The sequence below is a fragment of the Cervus canadensis genome, chromosome 2 (assembly GCF_019320065.1).
Source record: "Cervus canadensis isolate Bull #8, Minnesota chromosome 2, ASM1932006v1, whole genome shotgun sequence".
NCBI lineage: Eukaryota > Metazoa > Chordata > Mammalia > Artiodactyla > Cervidae > Cervus > Cervus canadensis.
Genome location: NC_057387.1, coordinates 55584259 through 55607396, shown reverse-complemented (window position 1 = coordinate 55607396; position 23138 = coordinate 55584259). Strand labels below are relative to the sequence as shown.

Sequence of the window (23138 nt, the reverse complement as noted above, 5' to 3'; positions counted from 1 at the left end):
TTAGCATGTTTTCAAGGTTCGTTCATGTTGCAGCATGTATCTGTGCTCCTTTCTTTTTTGTGGCTGAATAATATTCTGTTGTGTGGAGATGACACGTTTTCTTTATCCATTTGTCAACTGGAATACATTTGGGTTGTTGCTACCCTTTGGTTACTTTGAATAACTCTGCTTTAACCATTCATGAACAAGTTTTTGTATGGACATATTCTTTCATTTCTCTTGGGTATATATTCCTAGGAGTGGGATTACTGGTTCAAATGGTAGTTCAATGTTTAAGCCCTGAACAACTGCCAGATTGTTTTCCAAAGTGGCTGCATTTTATACTCCCATCAGCAATACATGAAGGTTCTGACTCTCCACATCCTTGTTAATACTTGTGATTATATGACTTCTTGCTTCTTGCCATTCTAATGGGTGTGAAATGGTATCTCATTGTGGTTGGATTTGCACATCCCTGATGACAAATGATGTCAAACATTTTTTTAAAATGTGTTTATCAGCCATTTGTGTATCTTCTCTGGAGATATGTCTTTTTAGATCCTTTGCTTATTTTAAAATTGGTTTATTTGTATTTTTTATCATTGAATAGTAAGAGTTCTTTAGATAGTCTAGATAAAGTACCTCATCAGATATATGATATATTGTCTCTCATTTGATTAGCTGACTTTTAATTTCTTGATAGTGTCCTTTGAAATGCAAGTTTTCAATTTTGATAAGTCTAGTTTTTTCTTTTGTTGCTGTGTTTTTGGTGTCATGTCTAAGAATCCGTTGTCAGAGCCAAGGTCATGAAGATTTACTCCCCTGTTTTCTTCCAAAAGTTATATATTTTTGTTCTTATACTTAGGTATAAGAATTTATATTTTGAATTAATTTTTATATATGGTGTAAGGGAAGGGTCTAACTTTATTCTTTTGTGTGTGGATATATAGTTGTTTCAGGAGTATTTGTTGAGATGTCTATCCCCCCACTGAATAGTTTCGACCTTCTTGTTGAAAAAGTTGAGCATAGACACATGGGTTTATTTCTTGACTCTCAGTTCTATCCCATTGATCTATGTGTCTGTCTTTATTCTAGTACCACATTGTTTTGATTACTCTTAGTTTTGAACTTTGAAGGAGGTCTGAGTCCTACAAATTTATTTTTCTTTTTCGGTATTGTTTTCTTCAGTTGTTTGGGGTTCCTTGAAATTCCATATGAATTCTAGAATCAGCTTGCCAACTTCTACAAAGAAGTCAGTTAGGATTCTGACAGATATTTCATTGAATCTGTAGATAAGGGATTGACATGTGAGTGAGTGACAGTTGTTCAGTCATGTCCAACTCTGCGACCCCATGGACGGTAGCCCCCCAGGCTCCTTTGTCCATGGAATTCTCCAGGCAAGAATACTGGAGTGGGTTGTCATTCCTTTCTCTAGGGGATCTTCCCGACCCAGGAATCAAACTCTGGTCTCCTACATTGCAGGCCTATTCTTTACCCCTTGAGCCACCGAGGAAGCCCTTAACAATATTAAGTAGTCTAACAAATAAACACGAGAGGTTTTTCCGTTTACTTAGCTCTTCTTTGATTTCTTTTAACAATGTTTTTTAATTTTCGGAGTATAAGGTCTGCACTTTATTCCTAAGTAATTTATTCTTTCTGATGCTATTATAAATGTAATTATTTTTCTTAGCTTTATTTTTGGATTGTTTATCACATGTATATAAATGCAACTGACTGTTAAAATATTGATCTTGTATCCTAACACCTTGATGAACTTCTGTACTAGTTCTAACCAGTTTTTAGTGGGTCCCTTAGGATTTTCTGTGTATAAAATCACGTCATCATGTCAATCTCTCCGAATAGAGAGTTTTCCTTCTTCCTTTCCAATCTGGATGCCTACAGTTTAGCCTACACCTCCAAGGAATCTACCAATTGCTTTTCACTACACCCTCCACTGTTTTTGAACACATCTTTGGACAATTTCTTCATACTGTGTTGCAAAAGAAGTCCGTTCTTTGATGAGAACTTGGAACTCTGTTCTACAGCATGCTTCTTTTCCTGGGCAAAGTCTCTGAGGCAATGTTCTGCAGCTGGCGTGGAGACAATGGTATGCTCCTCTCTGAGTGACCTCTTTGCTTTAGTTGCTACGTGCTAGGTGGAGGGGGCCAGCAGCCTAGAGTCTTTTTGACTTGCCTCTCCTTTCTGGCAACCCGACTCTGGAAGCGGAGGCAAGGGTGTTTAAGGCCCCAGTATTCTCGCTGGTGCAAGGCTCAGGGTAGAGCCTCTGTCTCATGAGTGGGGTTAGAAGAAAGAGAGGAGCCCCCACCTTCTGGCCACACTTGTCTAGAAATCAGTGTCAACAACAGGTAGTTGAGGGCAAGATGAGCAATGCTAACCTTTCACCTTTCTGGCTGCTGCAGCTCCAGAGGGCCCTGTGTTCTTGGCTCCCAGTCTGGAGTGGAGGACTATCCCACTGAACTGGGACGGGGGAAGGAGGAGGTGCAGATTCAAATACCATGGAGTGTCCTTGATCTTGCCAAGTTTCATAGATTTTCTTGACTAAAAGTCTTCATTTGATGTATACACTTATGACCATTTCCAGAGACTTTAAATATTTCTTTAAAAACTTTTTTTTTTCAGTTTTGGAAGGGAGCCAGCCATCTATATCTATCCTGATGCTGTCATACTGGAAGTGGAATCCTTATTACTATTATTTAATAGATGAGGACAGTGTTCACAGATAGTGAGACTGGGGAAGTGAGGGTTAGAGGGAAAAGGAAAGTCACTGAGGATCAGAACAGTACAAATACCTAATCATAGACTACCAGGGTGGTAAAGGATGTTGGATGCTACCTACACCAGATTTAACTGGATAGAGCAGTCCCTGCAACCACTCTTGGATGTGGTCCTTTAGTTTCTACTTGAACACCCCCCAAGAATGGGGAACTCACTACTATTAGTTTAGACTGAATATTATCCCCATGAGCAACATAACCATGTAAAATCAAAACAGCTTGTGCCTAGCAAGGTTGACTATATGTAGAAACAAAAGGGGGAAATGCAGAAAATAGGTTCTTCGGAATTCTAAGCAACTTTATGTCACCAGCGGGTCATGGGCACGCAGTGAAAAGGCAACTAGCTGTTTCTGGACACCAGGTGCCCAAGCGACTGCACTAATTTTAGAACTAACATCGTGCTTACTAAAGAGGTCCAGGACTCATGGGTCTGGAATGTGCCGTTCCCTCACCCTCAGGCTGTGCAGACTCTTGTTCTGCTGTTGACTCTGCTCCAACCATTTTCTGATACTGAGAGAGAGAACCACAGAACTGACATGTGCCTAAGGAATTTGCTAAGAAATAGGATTTAAATGCCAACCTTGAGAAACAGAGATGGTGATGACTACTCTCTGAAGGGCCGAGAGCTCATTTTCATCATGGCACTGTGCTGATCATCTTTTACTCTCCCCGGATCCTTTCTCTACTCTTCTCCGCCGGTTCTGTGCTGGCCCCTGCAAGGGGTATCACCTTGGACCCCCACTAGCCATCTTGCCATTGTGTCTAGTCGATGGGGAGCACCAGCAGGTCGGAAAGTGAGAAAGGAGAAGCCTGGTCTCTGACCGAGCTGTGGCCCTTCATCCTCTCTTCGGGATCCAGCGGCGTGATTTCCTGTCCTCGTCCTGCTGGGTTTAGGGGTGCTGCTCACAGCTAGTTTCTGGGCATCTCACCCACACTCCCTTGTTTGTATGTTGAACATTCACATCTTTGAAACAGACCTTTGTTAAAATCTCTTCACTTGATACAAACGGGGGTGAATTCTATTTCCTATCAGATAGATTCCTTGTTACCACCTTTGTTGCTGTTTGTTGTTCAGTCACTAAGTCCTGTCTAACTCCTTGCAAGCCCACGGACTGCAGCAGGCCAGGCTTCCCTCTCCTTCACCATCTCCCAGAGATGTGCCCAACATGTGCTCAAACTCATGTTCATTGAGTCCGTGATGCCATCCAACCATCTCATCCTCTGTCATCCCTTGCCATGGCAATAATGTTCCATCTGTCTCCCTTAATTATTATGAAGCCTAGAAAGAAAGCAAGTCCCCGTATTGCTGTCCTAACATTAACTCTAGGGGAATCTCATATGCTCATCTCAGTCCCATGTAAACAAAATAGATGACTTTGTTCATATCCTGTCCTGGAATTTTAAGCCTCTGTTGGATCCATGGCCATGACTCTGTTTATTCCAAAGCTCTTTCCAGAGGTAGAAGAGCTAACATTTTTACACAGCTCAACTGTTGCTTGGAATCAGAACTTGTTTGGTTCCTGAACTTTTCCTGCAGTGGTGTGAAATATGCAAAGTTTGAAATATGCACTCTTGTACCTTGATGGGAGAGTGGGAAATTTCAACACATAGCACATGGTTTCTTGTTTAATTTTGAGCAGTTGTCCTCTGAGTTCTGGCCCAAAGCCCTGTCTAATCAATAGGCGTCCTTGTCTGTGGGCAGGAACTTAAAAAAAAATTATTAAAAAAAATGTTTAAGCATAGGAAAAGCAAACCACCTTCAGAAGTCTGTGTTAATTCACCCAAACTCTTTCTCTGTATTCATAGCCAAATGACTAAACTTTCTATTTATAAATAGAGGGGGCTTCCCAAGACCTAGGGACCCATCGCTGCTTGTAGGCATTCATGTCACAAGCCAGCCCAGGCTATATTTTACCAAGTGGTTAAGGGGCAAACTGGTTTGAATCTTTTATTTATTTATAGTGACTAACATAGTTGGCACTTACACATTCTCCCAAAAGCCTGATAACCCCCCTTATCTTGTGTTCTAAGTGGTTAGCTTTCAATGAGTTAGAAATGAGTGTTTGGAGGGAGAAGGGAGATGAGGACCATTCCGATTTGCCAAAAGTTCCCTAAGGCAGGTGTATCTTTGGAGCAGCCTTGTCGGGGACCAAGGAAACCTGCAAATTCACCACAGAAGCCGTCAGGCCAGCTTGCAGGCATCAGTGATGAAAACTGTGAGTTATTTCTGGAGTAGGTGATTGATGTGTCAAATAGAAGATGACATTTTGATGGGCTCCAGACTTGTTGTGATAGGAGTTAATGAGGATAATGAGGATGATAATGATATTTACATTGTACCTTTCTTCCAAGGAACCCTCTAGTCCTTTTATCTCATTCGCCTTGAAAATATCCCCTTGAAGTTGGGAGAGGAAGGTGTTATTAATCTGTTTTTCAGGAGAGAAAATAGAAAGTTAATTGCCCAGCTCTCATTTTGGTGATGAGAAGAGGTATTTCAATGATGAATTATATTTGGGGAGATTTAAGTTTAGAAGAACACCAGACTTAGTTCCCGTTTGTTGTATACAATGCTACCATATCATATTCCATTTGTTCAACTCCTTGTCCCCAAAGTCTTCAGGGGACACTCCCAGACTGCCAAAGTGAGTGAAAGTGAAAGTCGTTCAGTTGTGTCTGACTCTTTGTGACCCCATGGCCTATACAGTCCATGGAATTCTCCAGGCCAGAATACTGGAGTGGGTAGCCATTTCCTTCTCCAGGGGCTCTTCCTAATCCATGGATCGAACCCAGGTTTCTCACATTGCAGGCAGATTCTTTACCAGCTGAGCCACAAGAGAAGCCCAAGAATACAGGAGTGGGTAGCCTATTCCTTCTCCAGCGGATCTTCCTGACCCCGGAATCAAACTGGGGTTTCCTGCATTGCAGGTGGATTCTTTACCAACTGAGCTATCAGGGAAGTCCAAATTCTGCCCAATATCCAAAGCCTTTGACATTCCAACATCCATTGTCTCACTGTGCTCTTGTATTTGTTGTCTCATGTTTCAGCCAAACAAATCCGTTTGCTGGGCTCTACCTGTGCTCTGAGAACCCCATTCTCCTTTCATAATGTTTACTACGCTTTCTGTAACTTGTTTAATGTCTGTCTTCCTACTTGGATGTAAATTCTAGGAAAGCAGGGGCAGTTACCACTGTATCCCCAGGGCCGAGCAGAGTTAATGGGCACACAGTAAGTGCCTCTGAAGTGCACACCGTTGCTCTCCTACCTCCCAGCCTTTGCCCTTGCTATTTCCCAGGCCTCCACCCTGGCTTATTGAAGCCAGAGCTGACTTTTCAAGGCCAGATTAAGCCCTCCGTCTGTTCTCCCCTACTCAGGGACCACCATGGCACATGCTTTTTGGTGGTCCCCTTCCCTTCTGTGTCACCATCATCCGGGTATGTGTGTGGCCTTCCTTTCCTGCCCCTCTCAGACTGTCAGCTCTTGAAAGACAGAAGCTGCACCCAGGAGCCTGGCATAGTGTGTCTGCGTGCGTGTTCAGTCGCTTAGTCATGTCCAACTCTGCGACCCCATGGACTGTAGCCCACCAGGCTCCTCTGTCCATAGGATTCTCCAGGCAGGAATACTGGAGTGGGTTGGCAGAGTGTGGGCACTTGCTAAACAAGTGCTCATGTGTTTGCTGTTGTTGTTGTCCATTCACTAAGTTGTGTGTGACTCTTTGCCACCCCATGGACTGCAGCATGCCAGGCCACCCTGTCCCTCACTCTCTCCCGGAGTTTTCCCAAGAACATGTCCTTTGAATCGGTGATGTCATCCAACTGTCTCATCCTCTGCCGCCCTCTTCTCTTTTGGCTCATGTGTCTAAAATGATTGTTGATTGGAATTCTTCATCCAGCAAATTTTCATTTTCAGAATCTGAAGCTTGTCATGAGAGGGGATTTTTATCTTCATTCTTCTGGAAGGCTGGGAGGAAGACCAGTCAGGGAAGCTCTGCTAATTCTTGCCTTAAAAAGTGCCTCCCTGGGACTTCCCTGGTGGTCCAGTGGTTAGGTCTCTGAGCTTTCAATGCGGGGGGCATGGGTTTGACCCTTGGTTGGGGAACTAAGATCCCGCGTACTGCACAGTACAGCCCCAAATTAAAAGAAAATAATAATAAAAAACTGTCTTCCTTTCTCCTCTGAGAGTAGCGCAGAACCCTGGCACTTGGGTGGAGGGTTCCATTTCCTGTGGGCGCCCAGAGCAGTTTTTCAGGGGGTGGCAGTTGGCAGTTTTTAGCTTCATCACCCATATTAATACTCACCTAAATAATGGAGAACTAACCAACACATCATCAACTGAGAGATGTGACTAAATCAATGAACTCTCCAAGGGATTTTAGTATTGGTCTGTGCTTCTGGTGGGCTTTTGCATTCACCCTTCAGTTACAGTAAGAGGGCTACAGATTGAGCTCACCCTGCGGGTGTGTGAAAGCTTGTATGCAGAACATTTTTGATAGCCTGAAGACCCCAGCTACTAGGAATGTGAGCATGATGAACATCTGTTATATAACATTCCATATGAATTAGAAAGAGCTGCTCTACAACCATATCATGAAATATTCAGGGCTGTTAAAATTGCTGATGTAGATCTATATTTATTGACACGGAGAGATGGCCACAATATATTGCCAAGTGAAGGAAGCAGGTTATGAAACAGTGTAATTATGTAAAATTATCCCATATTTATATCTGTATCTGTGAGGATATTCTCCAAAAATTAAAAAAAAAAAATTATTTTTTTGGCTGTGCCAGTTCTTAGCTGCAGCATGCAGGATCTTCATTGTGGCATGCAGGCTCTTAGAGCACATGGGATCTAGTTCCCTGACCAGGGTTTGAACCTGAGCACCCTGCATTTGGAACTTGAGTCTTAGCCCCTGGACTACTAGGGAAGTCCTTTTCCAAAATGTTAATAGTAGCTATCTGTAGATGATAAAATTTGGGGTATTTTTTCCTATGTTTTATGTTTTTTGGGGGGGATGGTGTGATTTTTATTTTTGCGACGAGCAGTTATCTTTACAATCAAAAAAGAGAACAATGAAGCTACTTTCAGTTTGCAAAAAATTGTTGGAAATAAGAAGCCTCATTAAAAATCCTTCAAATTTCCTTAAAAAAAAAAATGCTTACTGTAAAATAAACAAGACAAAAAACCAAACTCTTGTATGAGCATAGGAAAAAAACCTGTTCAACTGTCTCCATAACTGAGCCATATTATAATGTGCTGACGACAGTTAGGAGTAAAAGAAACCAGGGAAGCTGTTTCGAGGAGGAACACATGTGAAACAAGGTCTCCTGACCAGGCATGGATAATATGCATACTTTTAAGCACCAGAAGGATGAAGTATCCCTCAATTATCATTTTAATCCAACCTTTGGATGGCAGCTGATTTACAGATATAGTATGTCTAATCCCATATCTTATAGGAAAACAAAACAAAACAAAACCTTCCCATCTCTGATAGCAAGGAAATGGTGATTTCATTCACCATAGAAGTTTCTGTTGCAAAAAAGAGACACAGGCTGTCAAGCACAGTACAACTCACACTTTATTCCATCGTGATTGGTATACTTGTAGGATCAGGACAGCAAGAGACTAAAATCAGTGCAGAACTTCTCTGGACTAAAGGGCCGTGAAAGGCATTACTGGTTTTGGCACACAGAGTGGATAATCATACATGGCCTGCAACAGGATGGTCAGTAAGATAAAATGCACAATAAATCTAACACCATGTGGAAATAATTTCTGAGTTCTATAGGATGTTAAGGAGTAAACAATTACAAAGATTAACATGCAACTCTAAATAAGTCACATTGTTCATCTGCAGACTATTTCCCCCCTTCAGGATGAAGAGATAGCCTTAGGAATCTGTTCACAGTAGCTTGAAAGAGCGATCAATACACAGGAGACAGATCTGCCTGCTGATTTCTATAGCAATCTGTCACAGTTGAGAAATAATGCCGCATCATGCACTTTCTCTATATTGTCCTTAGTAAGCTGAATCTTATTGACCACGAGATTCTGACTCAACTGTTATTTACTTACATACAATTTCTAGTGTTCTTATAATGTCAAAAAGCAGTTTTTGTTAGTTTATCCTTGTAAATCACACGGGACAAAAGAGGAACCTATATAATGGGCTAATGGGTTGTGTTTCCTCTTCAAAGATAATATTATGCCGATGAGTACACCAAAGAAAGAATATTAGTATTCTGCAAGTATTTTAGGTTTTCACATCATCATATCACAGAAAGGGTCCAAAGAAGCCAGTCTTGTAGGTGACGGAATAGTGCAGAATAAGATTCTGTAGAAGAGGCACATAGATTCTAAGTGATTTCTTGAGACAAAGAGAAGGAAAGATGGAAAGACACAAAGAAAAAGAAAAGTGAAAACAGCCTTCTGTTAGAACCAACTGTTCAAAAGAAATATTGATTCACTTTCAATTTACTAAACATAATAGAGAACAGTTCTTTAATTTGGAATGATAGAAATAGAGATATTGAAAATCATAAGCCAGTTAGCTTTACTAGTAAGCCTGAAGTGGCTCATTGCATTCGTTTTCCTGTGGTTGTTTTTGAGATGTTGATCTCTCCCGGGGAGGATTTCTGTTTTTGCCAGCATAGGGCCAGATTTAACCCAAAAGGGCAGCTATAACTGCTGAGGACAATTTTTATTTATTAACTTGAGCATGTGAGTGGCATTAATTCTCTCTGTGGCAAAAACATATTGTCCACCCATGATGAGACAGTTGGAAATATGACAGTGATCAAGATATGTTTTAGTCATAGGATGCATGAAATTAGATATTTGTACATGATATGAATATTAAAGTTAAGCAAAAAGAAAAAAGAAGGAGGAGAAGGAATTTCTTCAAAGTCTGACATAAAATCATCAAATAAAAAAAAACAGTGGTTAAGGATGTCTTGTATGCTTAGAGGTTTCTTACTTCCATTCGCTCAGGGGGAGATAGAATAAATGAAGGTATTCTCTCTTGGTCACCAAACGTAAGGAATGTCTGATTACAAACCTGTAGGTGAGCAGAGCAAGGCTTGAAGTAGCATTTCTTAAACTCACTGAATCTTAAGAAGCCATAGGCAATCTAGGAAAGGTGGAGATGACTGGGCAGTTTGATAACATGCCTGGATCAGTCACCGTTCCTTGGAAAGTACCATTTCCCCGGGTTGCTAAAAGGCTGATTCTTTCAGGTTTAAGTAAAAGACAACTATCTCTCCCTTTGCTGCAGCATTGTTCTTTGTTAAGAGATTTGTATCAGTGTAAGCTTGTGTAACAGGAAGGTCAGACAGGAAATAAATTTTAATTGAATTCCACAGTAAATGTTCATGGATATTTCAAAGTAGAATTGTCTACTGTCTGTGGTTGGCTTCAAGCACCAAGCCTATCACTTCCTGAACATGCTCCAATTGGCTTGCACTAGCCCATCCACAATCATTTTTAGATGTAATGTCTCTCTTGAAAGGAATAACTCCGTAGATCAGGAAAAGTGTAGGGGTAGAAGGGTGGAAACAGGGTGAGTTACAACCGGGGGAAATGAAAGTGAGTTAAATGAAAAAAATTCAGCCTATTCCTCAAGGTCTGGAAATGGCCAGTAATAAAGCAAAAATTCATGGAATGTGGAATGTGACTTAAAGACTTCCTGAAGTGTTTGCACCCATGGACTGTTTCCAAGCTTCTTGATCTGCAGCCCCCTGGCAACCATCTGATGCTGAATTCACCTTCCTAGGTGTGGTGCCCCACTTCTTCTGGAATTTAGATCTCTGGGGCAAACTCCATCGGGGATTGCCTCTCTGTAGTTAAGTCTCCCCTCAAGAGCTGCTCTAATTTTCGTCACAGTTCTGCTAAGGTGCCTATTGGACCCTTTTGGGGGTGAGTGGTGTGACAGCAGAAGATGCAGCCGTGAGGCAGAGAAGGCTAATGAAAGACAGAGTCCACTTGCAGGAAGGTGTGGAGAAGGCGAGACCCCGGATTCTACCCCAGGTCAAGGTGACAGTGACAGAAGTAGGAAAAGAAGAAAAAAGAGAGAAAAGGAGAGGCTCCCTGGACCAGGGAATTTCACAGGAGCCAGAGACGATTAATGACATACAGAAAGAAAACCCAGTTTATCTGACTGATCAAGAAGACATTCTTCAGCATATATTGGCAACTAAATGATTTTCACACAGATAATACAAACACTAAAACAAGTGTTTCCTTACTAGTATTAATCACATTTCAATAGTTCATTAGCTCTATATTTTCTAGATTGCTTAACTCGTTGAGCAAATCCACAGTTTAGGTACCACTGTGAGGGGAGGGGGTGGGGGAGGTGCAGAACAAAGGAATGAAACTTAGAATTGTAAACCAGGGTTAGTGGCGCAGTGGCACAGGAGATTGTCAACCAAAACGACAGGAGTGGGTACAGTTACCGGCCTTAGGAGTGCAGTACTGCCGGATACAAGGGAGGGACTGCGGCTCAGGAGTCTACTTTCTTGTTAATTAAAACCGAGGAGCAGGTCAGCAGCCCGTCCACCTTTTCAAGTTCAGAATTGCTCACGGGGATCAGCATATGGTCCTTCAGCTTTTCATAAACCTGTAGGAGGAATCAAGGAAAAGCAGAGAAGGTTCAGTTGCTGCCTCTGTTTTCCCCGCCCCCCCCCACCCCCTCCGCCTGGGACAGATAATTCATTTAGCTTGTGAGTTTAGGCTTTCCATACAGGGAACCCCAAGGTATGCATGACATTGAGACCACACCCATGCCCACAGCGAAACCCATAAAGCGAGCAGCACTGGTTAACCGCTAGCTCTCTGCTCTAACCTCAAAGCCAAAGATGTGTCAGAAATGTGGTTGTTACTAGAAAGGCCTTTATTCTGCCCTTGTCAGTGCTGGATTAAGTGATATATGAGGCTGTGGCCTTGATTTCAGTCTGAGTATGACTCTCTCTCCACACTGTAAAACCCTCTCAACTATAATGTTTCTTTCCTTAACAAGCCAACTAGAAACACTTGCCAAGATATGATTTAAGTGAAGGGTTTCAGGTCAAAGTGCTTTTAAATGATAGGTGTGAATTTTAGAGCATCTTTTGACATGAATAGAAAGAAAGTATGTGTCAAGCCTTCAAATAAACAGTAAACAGATTTTTGTCTGATGATAAATCAGATCAAAATTTTAAAAAAAATCACTTGAAAATATACTGTCTAAAACCAGTCCACCATGCTTCTGTAGAGTGTACGTGGTTCCTTAAAATTCGGTACATGGTTAATTAAGAGTGCTGGAATTAGAGCTGCGTTCCAGCCCCAATTCTGTCAACTCATGGTTTCAAGTGCGATTTCAGTCAATTAGCATCCCCATGGGATTATTTCTCTGTAAGACTGGAATAATATTAGTGCCTGCATGGGCTGCTGTAATGGATGAATAAGACAATGCATACAGCACGCCAGGCACAGTGCCTGGCACAGAGAAAGCCCTCTATAAACATCAATAGTGTTACTGTTTTTGGTGATAGAACCAGGGCTGAATTCAGAAGAAGTTAATGAGAATTCCACTATCAGGAATCAGGTAGGTATGAACGATCCAGAGCTCCATTTCCCCAAGTAAGTTCAGTGACCGGGGTGCTTTTTGATACTGCAGATTCCAGGGTGGGAGTCCAGGAACCTGTATTTTTAACAACTTTGATGTACATTAAGGTATGAGATCCAGTATTCATCTGAGAGCGGGTCAAGACACAGTCTGGGAGGGTCAGAGGTCCTCTATTTTCCTCAGATTCACACTTCTGGCCATGAAAAAAAAATCTGTTTATCCTCCTCCCCTTCTCCCTTTTTAATCTGCTGAGGGAGATCCTGATTATGAGAATCAGCCTAGTAATTATATAGTGCTGAATTTTTAAAAGGTAGCAAAACTGTTTTATAAACAGTTTATAAAAACCTAAGATACATGCATATAAAAAAGAGAGATCAACGGCTACTAAGGTTCTTCTGTAATGCTTTGTATAGATATCTTGTTCCTTTGGGCAGAGATGATGCTGAAATGCCTTAAAAGGATATGAACCCATGAAGGATCTATGGATGAGCACCCTTGGATCTGTTTGGTGTGATTAAATTGAAATTACTAAAGTATACAGGTAAGACTGGCAGAGTGCTCTGAAAGGCTGGAAAGACCAGTCTTTCTCTCAGACCAGGAAAGAATTCCATACTGAGGAGGCAATTCCCTGTTTAGAACACAAATGAAGAGATACTTGTAGGGCTGGTTCTGAGTGTGCAATATTTTATATTTCTTCCTGCTCTCTCCTTTCAAGACTTTGCTGCCTAGGATGGTAGCCCCTGCTTTTCTGCAGCCCTGACAATGAGCACTCTTCTCTTGGGTCATTCCTACTTCTCTGCCTTAAGGAATAAATGACCCTCTGATGAGGGGTAGCTGAGATTTGTCAGAAATAATAACACTGTTGACCTGTGTAGGTCTCTATGCTTGATGGGCATGTGAGTGTCAGAAAGTACATTTAATCAGAGCTGGAGCACAGACTCGGGAGATCCAATACTCATTTGAAGGCTCTGAATACCAGGCATGATCATCTCAATTACTCTGCTTGCATTACTGACCAATGACACTAATGAGAAGAGCGAGCTAAATAAACTTTCCTTTGGCCCTCAATTATGTTATCTTTTTGGCTTTCCTAATGATGTGTATAGGGGGAAAGGAAGCCCCTGTTATTTATCACTCGATCGTCAAAAAAATCCTTAGGCAGGAAGGCTTCGAGGAGGTCTCCCCAGCTACTGTGGCAGGAAGGACGTTTTATTACCTTTGCACTTTCTGGGTACTCTTCTGGGGTTCGGTGCAGCAAGACGTGGCCTTTGCTGGGGATATTCAGGTATAGGCAGTTTGCGGCCGTGTCATCAGGCACCGTGAGTTTGTCGTAGCGATGATCACTCATCTGTTGCATGATCTATAGAAAGATACAAAGCGGGCCTAAGCAGAGTGTCTCCCACATCAGCCAACAGGCGGGCAGTGTGGCAGGATAAAAACTTGCAACCTACACCTAAGCATTCTCCTCTGTGTTGAAGTTTGTCCATTACCTCCAGTCACTTAAAACCAGAAAAGGAAAACCAGATGTAACTATGGTTCTTTGGAAGAATTGTAAGGGTTCTTTTAAAAGTGTTTTTAAGGGTTCTAAAATGATTATTTTTTTCTAGTTTTTGTTCATAGATCTATCAGAAAGACACACAGACAAAAGGCCACACTGGGGTTTTGATGATATCTTTGGCTGAGTTAGCAGGACTGCTCTGGTCTATAGGGAAAAGGACTATAGCAACAATCAGAATGGTCAGTTAACTGATTTAGCAATAACTGCACACATACAGGCACAGACATAATTTCTTCTTCTAGGTGCATTTATTAATAAACTGAATTCACTTGTCTGTTAGCAGGTGCTGTCCTAAATAAAATGAGCATAAAAATCCCCTGGGGGAGTTGAATGTTAAAATCATATTCCAAGGTCTTACCCCTAGGGATTCTAGTTTGACAGATTTGAGGTGAGGAACAGAAATTTGTATTCTGAGGTCCCTCCGGCTAATTCTGAGGGAGATGGTCCCTGGACCACACTTGGAGAAAAACCGACTTAGCAAGTCTATTCATCAAGTGAAGGGTTTATTAGTACCCTAGTATGCTGCTGCTGCTGCTAAGTCGCTTCAGTCATGTCCGACTCTGTGCGACCCCATAGACAGCTGCCCACCAGGCTCTGCCGTTCCTGGGATTCTCCAGGCAAGAACACTGGAGTGGGTTGCCATTTCCTTCTCCAATGCATGAAAGTGAAAAATGAAAGTGAAGTTGCTCAGTCGTGTCCGACTCTTAGCCACGACATGGACTGCAGCCCACCAGGCTCCTCCATCCGTGGGATTTCCCAGGCAAGAGTATGGGAGTGGGGTGCCATTGCCTTCTCTGAGTACCCTAGTATAAAACAACTTAAAAATAAGACAGATGAATTCTACAAAGAATTAAAAATATTGGTATCTCATCTTCAGCCCCTCAACAAATTAAAACAAAAATGCAAATAACAACCTCCCCCACCCCCCTACTCCCACCCCATAATGTCAAAAATATCCAAACATCAAAAATGAAAACAAGTATTATTTTGAGCTTACTCTTGTAGCTTCTTTTCATTCTTTATCATTTTCTATATGTCTGAAAGAATCTGCCAAAATGTCATGCCATGAAGGTACAACAAGATCTTTTCATTGTCTGGTTCTAATCTACATTTCCAGCTAGGTCTTCCTTTACCCCTCGATATCTGTGTGGAAATGGGCCTCATATTACTGCAGCCCAGAGTTAAGTCTCTTGCACATTCAGTCACAGAGCCACTGGACAGTAAGATTTATGTTGGGAAAGAGCAGAAGAGACAGGATGTGAAGAGTATAGATGGTAAGGTCTTCATGACTCACCATCAGGTAAACCATTCTCTTTTCCTAGTGGGAACTATGTCAAGGGCAGACAGAAACCAGAAGTAATGTGGAATATCCTTCATAGAGAAGGAAACATCGGGAGTGGGGATGAGCTTAAGCACTGTATCAAAGGCTCAGAGATGCGAAGGTAAACAGGAAAATATCCAGTTTTTGAAGAGGTCACAGCCTACTGGAGGAGACTGTCAGACAAATAGACAATTGTATTACAATAAGAACAAGCAGGGCACCATGCTAACAATTATTATATTATTGAATCCCCAAATTCCCATTTTACAGATCAAGAAAATGGACTGAGAGAGGTAAAAAAAACTTGACCAAGCTCATGCAGGTAGATTTAAATACAGATTTGTGCAACTCAAAACTTAATTGATTAATCATCTCACTTTGCTCTTTCTTAACCTCCAGAGCTGCAGCAAAATCTTTGTCCTACAAAGTACCATATCGTTTATTTTTCACTTATTTGCTACTTTTAATTTATGATAAAAACTGACCATGGTACCATTAATCATGGCACTATTTATTCTCTTTTCATGTGCAATCCTACTATGGCATGGTACAGTTTGGACTTGACTGGACATCTCTCTTGCGCTTTTTAATTTAAATTGTTCCCTGAGGGGATAGACCCATAGGATGAATCACCCACCGGTAGGGTAACACCTAGACTGAGAAACCTTAGACCTGTTCAATACATATGGGCTTCCCAGTGGTAAAGAATCTGCCTGCCAATGCAGGAGATGAAAGAGAATCAGGTTCTATCCCTGGGTTGGGAAGATCCCCTGAAGGAGGAAATGGCAACCCACTTCAGTATTCTTGCCTGGAAAATCTTATGGACAGAGAATCCTGGCAGGTTACAGTCCATGGGGTTGCAAAGAGTCAGACATGACTGAGAACAGCACAGCAGCACAGCCATTCAGCACATGGACAATTAAGAACTAGTCTAAGCAAATTATCAATATATTCAACTTAGCTTTCTTTTTGAAATGGATATGCTGCAAAATAACATGAAAAGGCATGTTTAAGAGAAAAAAATCCAGACCCAAGTAACTCTCTTCTCTTAGGAATTGCTATTTAATTATATCTTATGCAGACTTTCTTTTGGTTGCTTTCAAAACACAGTAATAGTAGCTTCCCTTTATCATTGTGTGGGAAGGGACACATTAAGACCATGAACTCTGGAGTAAGACCCGGGTTTGAGTCTCAGTTCTCTCCTTTGTAAGCTATAGAAATTCAAGCTCTTTTTTTTTCTTTTTCCACTTTTTCATTTCCTCATCTATCGTTGTTCAGTTTCTCAGTTGTGTCCGACTCTTTGCGACCACATGTACTGCAGACTCCTCATCTATAAAATTGGGATAATAATGGTCTTTCACACACTTATTATGAAAGATAAATGAAGATAATGAATACAATTAGGCACTGTATTAATCCCTTAATTAGCTACTAGTATTTTACCACAGCATGATCAGACAAATGGGGTTCACGTGTCCAGCCTGCAGTCCCATCTACTGTTCTAGCAAACTTTGCCCTTGAAACTCACACTAAAGATAGTCTGTTTTGAGGTAAAGAAATCACCTACGGCTCTTAGTACAAGATGAGCTGAAAGAGAAAGAAGCATAGCAAGTCCATACCTCACAGGCCTGACTATAACTTCAATGGTCCCATGAGCAGCCTGGCAAATTCCCCACCTCTCAGTCTGACTCATGCTTGTCCGGGGGTGACTATGAAGCAGAAACATGGAATGTTGTGCATTCCAGAGGAAGTGTTATCAAGGATGTTATCAGTGCTGACTTCTTGTTTAACCATGAAGGGACAAACTAGAATCTCCAAGGCTATGCCTACCTCAGAAAGTGTCCAGTTTCTCTGGAATAACGGAGACGGAACACTTCCTTTCCTGCTGTGCTTTGCTTAGCCGGCCTTCAGCTCCCATCATGCTCCCTCCTATCCACCCCCCTCGCCCCCCCCAAGCTTCTAGTATGAACAATACCACCCCCGCTTCCTATGTACTTGATTTGTTGTTCTTCAGTTAACGGTGTTTATGTGAAATTCTAATAGCTGTTTTTCCTTACTCTTTAATGTTTCTCTCCCTTCCGGGTCTTATATGTATGATTTATAACTTCTGGTGGGGACATTCCTAAAATTACTGACATAAGGGTCAGGACCCAACCTAACATTGTTTGAGGATAGTTTCACTTTTTTTCACCACTATGAGGAAAGGAATTATAATATTCTTAGTAGGGAAATACTTTAATGCTGGGAATACATAAAGTAATTCACTGATAAATTCTATTGAGAGATACTCTTAAAATAAATGTCTAAATGAAACCAACAAGGCCACCTTAGGAGAAGCTTTGCAATTAATTTATAAAGGCCCCATGGTTATCATTTTAAGACAGGTTTGAAAATATGCCAAAAGAAATGACTTTTAATAATAGAACAGACCCCGTTTGGAGCAGTGAGTAGTCCTGCTTAACTATGGAAGAAAAATTACAAAAGCTCTGTCAGGCGTAGTCTTTCTAAATTAAAAGGATTTAGGAAATGGTAACTATAGATAACAAACAAAAAATTACATTTTTTCCATAAAAAAGCTAAAGGTACTTATTCTAAACACAAAGGATTTCCATCTTTTGGGACAAAGAACAGGTTTTTCTTTTCCTGTTAGTCATTATTGTCTTTTTTCTTATGTGTTGTTATTGTCTGAATAAGACAGCTTGCGTTTATTTATAGCTGGGTTCAGGAGATGTACGTATATACCGAATGCAGGGCGCTTGCCATCCAGAGGGGAATGCACAGAAAAAGATTCAGGAGATTGTGTGTCTATCTAGCATCTTTCCCCTGTTGTGCTGGAACGGCACTGTGAGGATATGAGGAGGTGCTTGTAGCCCTCCTGGCAGGGCATCACCTCTAAGAGCTCAATGATGGAGCCACCATGAGGCGGAGAAACAGGCTTTGCGTCTGCTTTGTGGATGCTTGGCGGCCTTTGTTAAAAGATGAGCATCATTTCAAATATCCCGAGAATGTGGCTGTTGGGCTGTTTAGTTCTATGTCCCAACATTTTTTCCTAAAAAGGGGTGGAGGAGGTGTATTGCTCCAAAGCTGTGTTTAAAGTGTTCTTTTAACCCCAGGGACTGTACTTCCTGCTTCTCACTGCCCTGGGAGCCAGAATGAAAAGGAGAAAGCCCCTTAACCGTGTACATGCTACAAGGTCCCCAGAGGCCCCGGATTCCGGGTAACACACAGGATTTCTACAGGGCTTCAGGGGAAGATCTGAAGGCTAAATCGCTGTTCTGAACTTCTTTTCTGACTTTTGCCATTTCCCAAAGGAGTTATTCCACTCACTATGTGTGCTGTGCTGTGCCTAGTTGCTCAGTCGTGTCTGACTCTTTGCCACCCCATGGACTGTAGCCCGCCAAGTTCTTCTGTCCATGGGATTCTCCAGGCAAGAATACTGGAGTGGGTTGCCATGACCTCCTATAGGGGATCTTCCCAACCCAGGAATCAAACCCAGGTCTCCTGCATTGCAGGCAGATGCTTTACCAGCTGAGCCACCAGGGAAGCCCAGGAATACTGGAGTGGGTAGCCTATCGCTTTTCCAGGGGATCTTCCCGACCCAGGAACCAAAACCGGGTCTCCTGCACTGCAGGTGTAGTTTTTACCAATTGAACTACTCAGGACAGGATACAACTGGCGTTCTGTCCAATTCCACTGTCTTTCTGGAGCTCCCCCTTCAGGCCTGGCACGATGGCAGTGGAAGGTTGGGAACCTAGACAAGATGCCAAGTTAACCTGGGCATGGATTCTGCCTTCAGAAGATGATAATCTATAATTGAAGCCAGGTCAAGGGTAAACTAGCAGTAAAATGAAAGTCAGCGTCACTTCTGACACAGGCATCTCCTTAACTAAGAAGGCACGCAGCCCTGGGAGGAAATGGCTCTGAGAATCATCTTGGCCACGTCCTCGTGGTCTGTTACACAGCTGCTCATCCGAAGGAACCCACATTGCTCCCCAGAGGGGAGCTGTCACAAAACAGAGTGGGAAACGTCTGGCTTCCAGCCCAAGATAATTTGCATGGCTAGTTGCATTAACAACTAGGCATTTCCGGCAGTTCCCAACATTTCTGGGAATTTTCTCATCCAAGGGTCTGGAAGGCAATTTCATTCTCTCACTTGTTACTTACTCATGGTTTCTTTGTACTACATCACTTATTTTGAAAAAGTTCCCAGGCTATGTTGTTTCACAGAACAATGTAGGACGCATTGGTCAAATACCAAAGCAAAGTTGTATAGAAGGTGATTAAAGATGTTTAGGAAACAAAGCACATTTTTGGCTTGCTCATACCGGATCTTCCTATGAAGCATACATATGTATTCATCTTAACATATCAAAGTGGAACCAACTCAATAAAACAACTCATTATAGATTCTATTGAGATATACAGTATATGATGTCAAGCACAATTTTCATTGCTCCTGGACATCTAAAATCATTCATACATTTATTTATCTACCCATCCATCAAGAGTTTATTGAGAATTGACAATATACCAGGCATCAAGTCCTGGCAGTCCTTTTAAGGCTCAGTCAAATAGCTATGAATGACATTCTAGAATTGATATCGTGTTTTCATTTTTTAATAGTGTTTCCATGGATCAGCTCAAAATGAATACAACCCGAGTGAGGCTGCCTTTTAAACAACCTCTCTGAATTGATGGGTTGTATAGATCCTAAGAATGAAGTTGCATGGTTCTTTCTAGTTAAATCTGGGCAAACTTTCAATGCCAAATATTTCCTTCCAAGCTAGCTGACATTTCCTCCATAAATTATCTCATGTTTGGAGCTGCTGCTTTTACTCAGATCATATGGGCCACATGAAAATGTGGAGGAAATATTTCTTCTGTTATTCAAACTACAACCACAAGTCACAAAAACTATTTCCGGAAGGAATCCTCAAACACAATGGTTTCTGTGGAAGGCTGGGACCCGCACCACCGCCCCCCCACCCGCCCCTCTCTACTCTTATAAGACCACTCTGAGCTCTGTGGAGGGCTGAGGAACAGAGTAGGGGCAGAAGGAACAAGTATCAATTCTCTGGGTGAGTTACAGCCCTGATTTAAGTTTTTGACTCAAGGAATGGAGAGGAAAAAAATCATACCAAAGCACCCCTCCCCAAATGCAGTCTAGCATTCTTCCCTCCCTTCTTCCCCCTGCCATGCTTCTCTATGACTAGCTGTGTAGCAGATGCAAATCCCCCACAGTCTTATCCTTATGTCTTGAATAAGTACGGTAGACAGCTGCCTACTTGACTACTGAGGTCATGCCCTGGCTTTGCTTCTCCAGATACTTATACCCTAAATTCAGCTCCTAAAATCTCATCATCAAAAATTAACTTCCCTGGGTATTGGGAACTGGATGATCTTTCAGTTTCCCTTGGGTCATTCAATAACAAGAAAGAATTGAAGTGTTTATTGAGCTATCTTCTAATTATTGATGGTTTATCTGTTTTCACTCCTTTCTTCAACAATTCATTTTACAGATGAGAAAGCCAAGGTTCAGACAAATTCAGTAATTTGTCCAAGGTCACACATGAAGACAGAAATCCAGGATCCAGGTCCAGGTGAGTCAGCCTCCAAATGCCCACCATTTTGTGGTCACATGAATCTGCCACCTTTGCGAATTGCCCTTGAAAGATTAGACTCAGAGCTCACTAATTGAGTCTGTGAGCTAATTTTTCCTGTAGACACAGTTTATTTGACATGCACATATTTTTAAAAGTTTGCATGTAAGTGCATTTTGGACAGAGAAGGTCTGACCCCTGAAGTTGTCTGAGTTTGCTATTAGACTACAAAGGTTGGTTTCCTCAGAGATAGCTACTCTATTTTTTAAGTAGATGAAGGAAGAGAAAAGCCTTCAGGAATAGAAAAGGACAGTGGGTGAAGAGGCATTATCACCTCTAGAGCAGCAGAGGGGCAAGCTCAAAGGTGAGAGATGAGAAATGGCCAAACATGCACACTTTGTAATGATGTCCATGTCCAGCTCTGCTGACGCGGACCCCACCCCTGGTGGATTAATGCTTAGTCTACGTGAGCACATGATTCCTTGGTTATCTCATCAGGTGCCCATTTAAACTTTTTTTTTGCAATAACTGTGATTGTTTTGCTTTGAGACATTCAAAATCCTCGACGTGGTGTGCTTGGCCATTTGTGAAAGAGTCGCTTGGGGGTTAGAGGAGAGTCTGTGCACACGAAAGAGCATTCTTTTTTGTTTCTTTTCTGGAACAGTGTGAAGAAAATCACCATCGGGACTTCTAATTGCTCTACAAAACTGTACTCAAAGCCTGGGTACAGGCTAAAGAAAAAAGTCTTTAGCATATGTTCAGTGCCCTGAGATCTTCAGCTCCAGGTGGTAGTATGCTGGTAAATGCGGGGAAAAATATATGCCTAATATACCCATAGAAGTTTACTATAAATTTTACTGTATTATAAAGGATGGGTAGCATATAATCTACAAATAATAATAAAGACTTCAGCGTTCCTGACTGTAATTTTCATATTGCCAATTGATTCTCACAGAATGCTTCTGTTGATTTCTGCAGTTTGTGCATTTGAGGCCAAACCAACAGTTGCAACTGACAAATTAGCAATTAGTCAATTCCAAAATGGCTGCTGGGTGATATTTTGTTAACAATAGTAAGACGGATGAAACAATGTTTGGCAACGATGTAAGTGACTTCATTGGTAAAGTGCACAGTAGCTTTTGAGAAGAATATTTCCTCATTTTCCCTCGATGTAATGGTTACACACATGATACACTTTTAAGTTTAATCTGCATAATTAAAATTTTTCCCATCAGAATTTGGGATGGACATGTACACACTACTATATTTAAAATGGATAACCAACAAGGACCCACTGTAGCACATGGAACTCTGCTCAGTGTTATGTGGCAGCTGGGGTGGGAGGGGTGTTTAGGGGTGAAAGGATACATGTACATGTATGGCTGAGTCCCTTCCCTGTTCTCTTGAAACTATCACATTGTTAATTGGCTACACCTCAATACTGGAGAAGGAAACAGCAGCCTGCTCCAGTATTCTTGCTTGGGAATTCCATGGGCAGAGAAACCTGGAGGGCTATAGGCCGTGGGGTCACAAAGAGTTGGACTTGACTTAGTGACTGAGCACACATACCCCAATACAAAATTAAAAGTTTAAAAAACTTCTCCATCACTTTCTTATGTCTAGAAAATCAGTAAAATGATAAATGAAGTCCTGTTTTGTAGCTTTGCTGATTTCTGTGGTGCAAACACTCTCACCGAAGCCAATTTCAAGTTACCACTGTGATATTATTGAATACGGCATTGGGAAGGGATGTGCATGGGCACTGTTATATGACACTACCACATACACAAACAGATGGAAACAACCGTAAGGGCACGGCTAATGGTAAAATGTAATAATATAACTAGGAAGTTATTACCTTTTTTAAAACAAAATTTATTTAGTCATTAGTTTATGCAATTTGATTTTTAATAATAGATGTGTTTAATAAGCACCTGTCAAGATTCCCCAAAATGTAACAGTTGGCCTGGGTAAGCTGGCTGTAGCAAACCACTGCCCTGTACAGAGGGCTTCATGGTTTTATAAGACTTGGTTCTTGAATTTCAGCATAAGTTGGCCTTTTATAGAAAGTCACTTTAAGTCACCCTCCACTTTCTTTGTTAGTACCACGGATAACTTTAGTTTTAAAATTTGGCTCATGTAGCTCTTGTTTTCTCATGGCAGACAATATTTGAGGATTAGCTTTCAATGAGCTTTTGAAATACACTAATGGTATAAGGTATCATGAATACTTAAAAGGAAGGATAGCAAATTGGATTTGCTAAACAGGAGCCTAAACTCAAT

General features: G+C 41.6%; 1 protein-coding gene across 2 annotated transcripts in view; it reads right to left on the bottom strand.

The window, feature by feature from the left end:
• Positions 1-8332: 8332 nt before the first annotated feature.
• The window catches only part of DDAH1 (dimethylarginine dimethylaminohydrolase 1), a 147591-nt gene continuing 132785 nt past the window's right edge, over positions 8333-23138 (bottom strand). For both annotated transcript variants that reach the window (XM_043460789.1, XM_043460791.1), the window contains exons 5-6: positions 13593-13736; positions 8333-11389 (exon numbers count right to left, since the gene is read on the bottom strand). In XM_043460789.1, the coding sequence (XP_043316724.1) occupies positions 11273-11389; positions 13593-13736 (261 nt within the window). In that variant the 3' untranslated portion in view covers positions 8333-11272. The remainder of the gene's footprint in view (positions 11390-13592; positions 13737-23138) is intronic.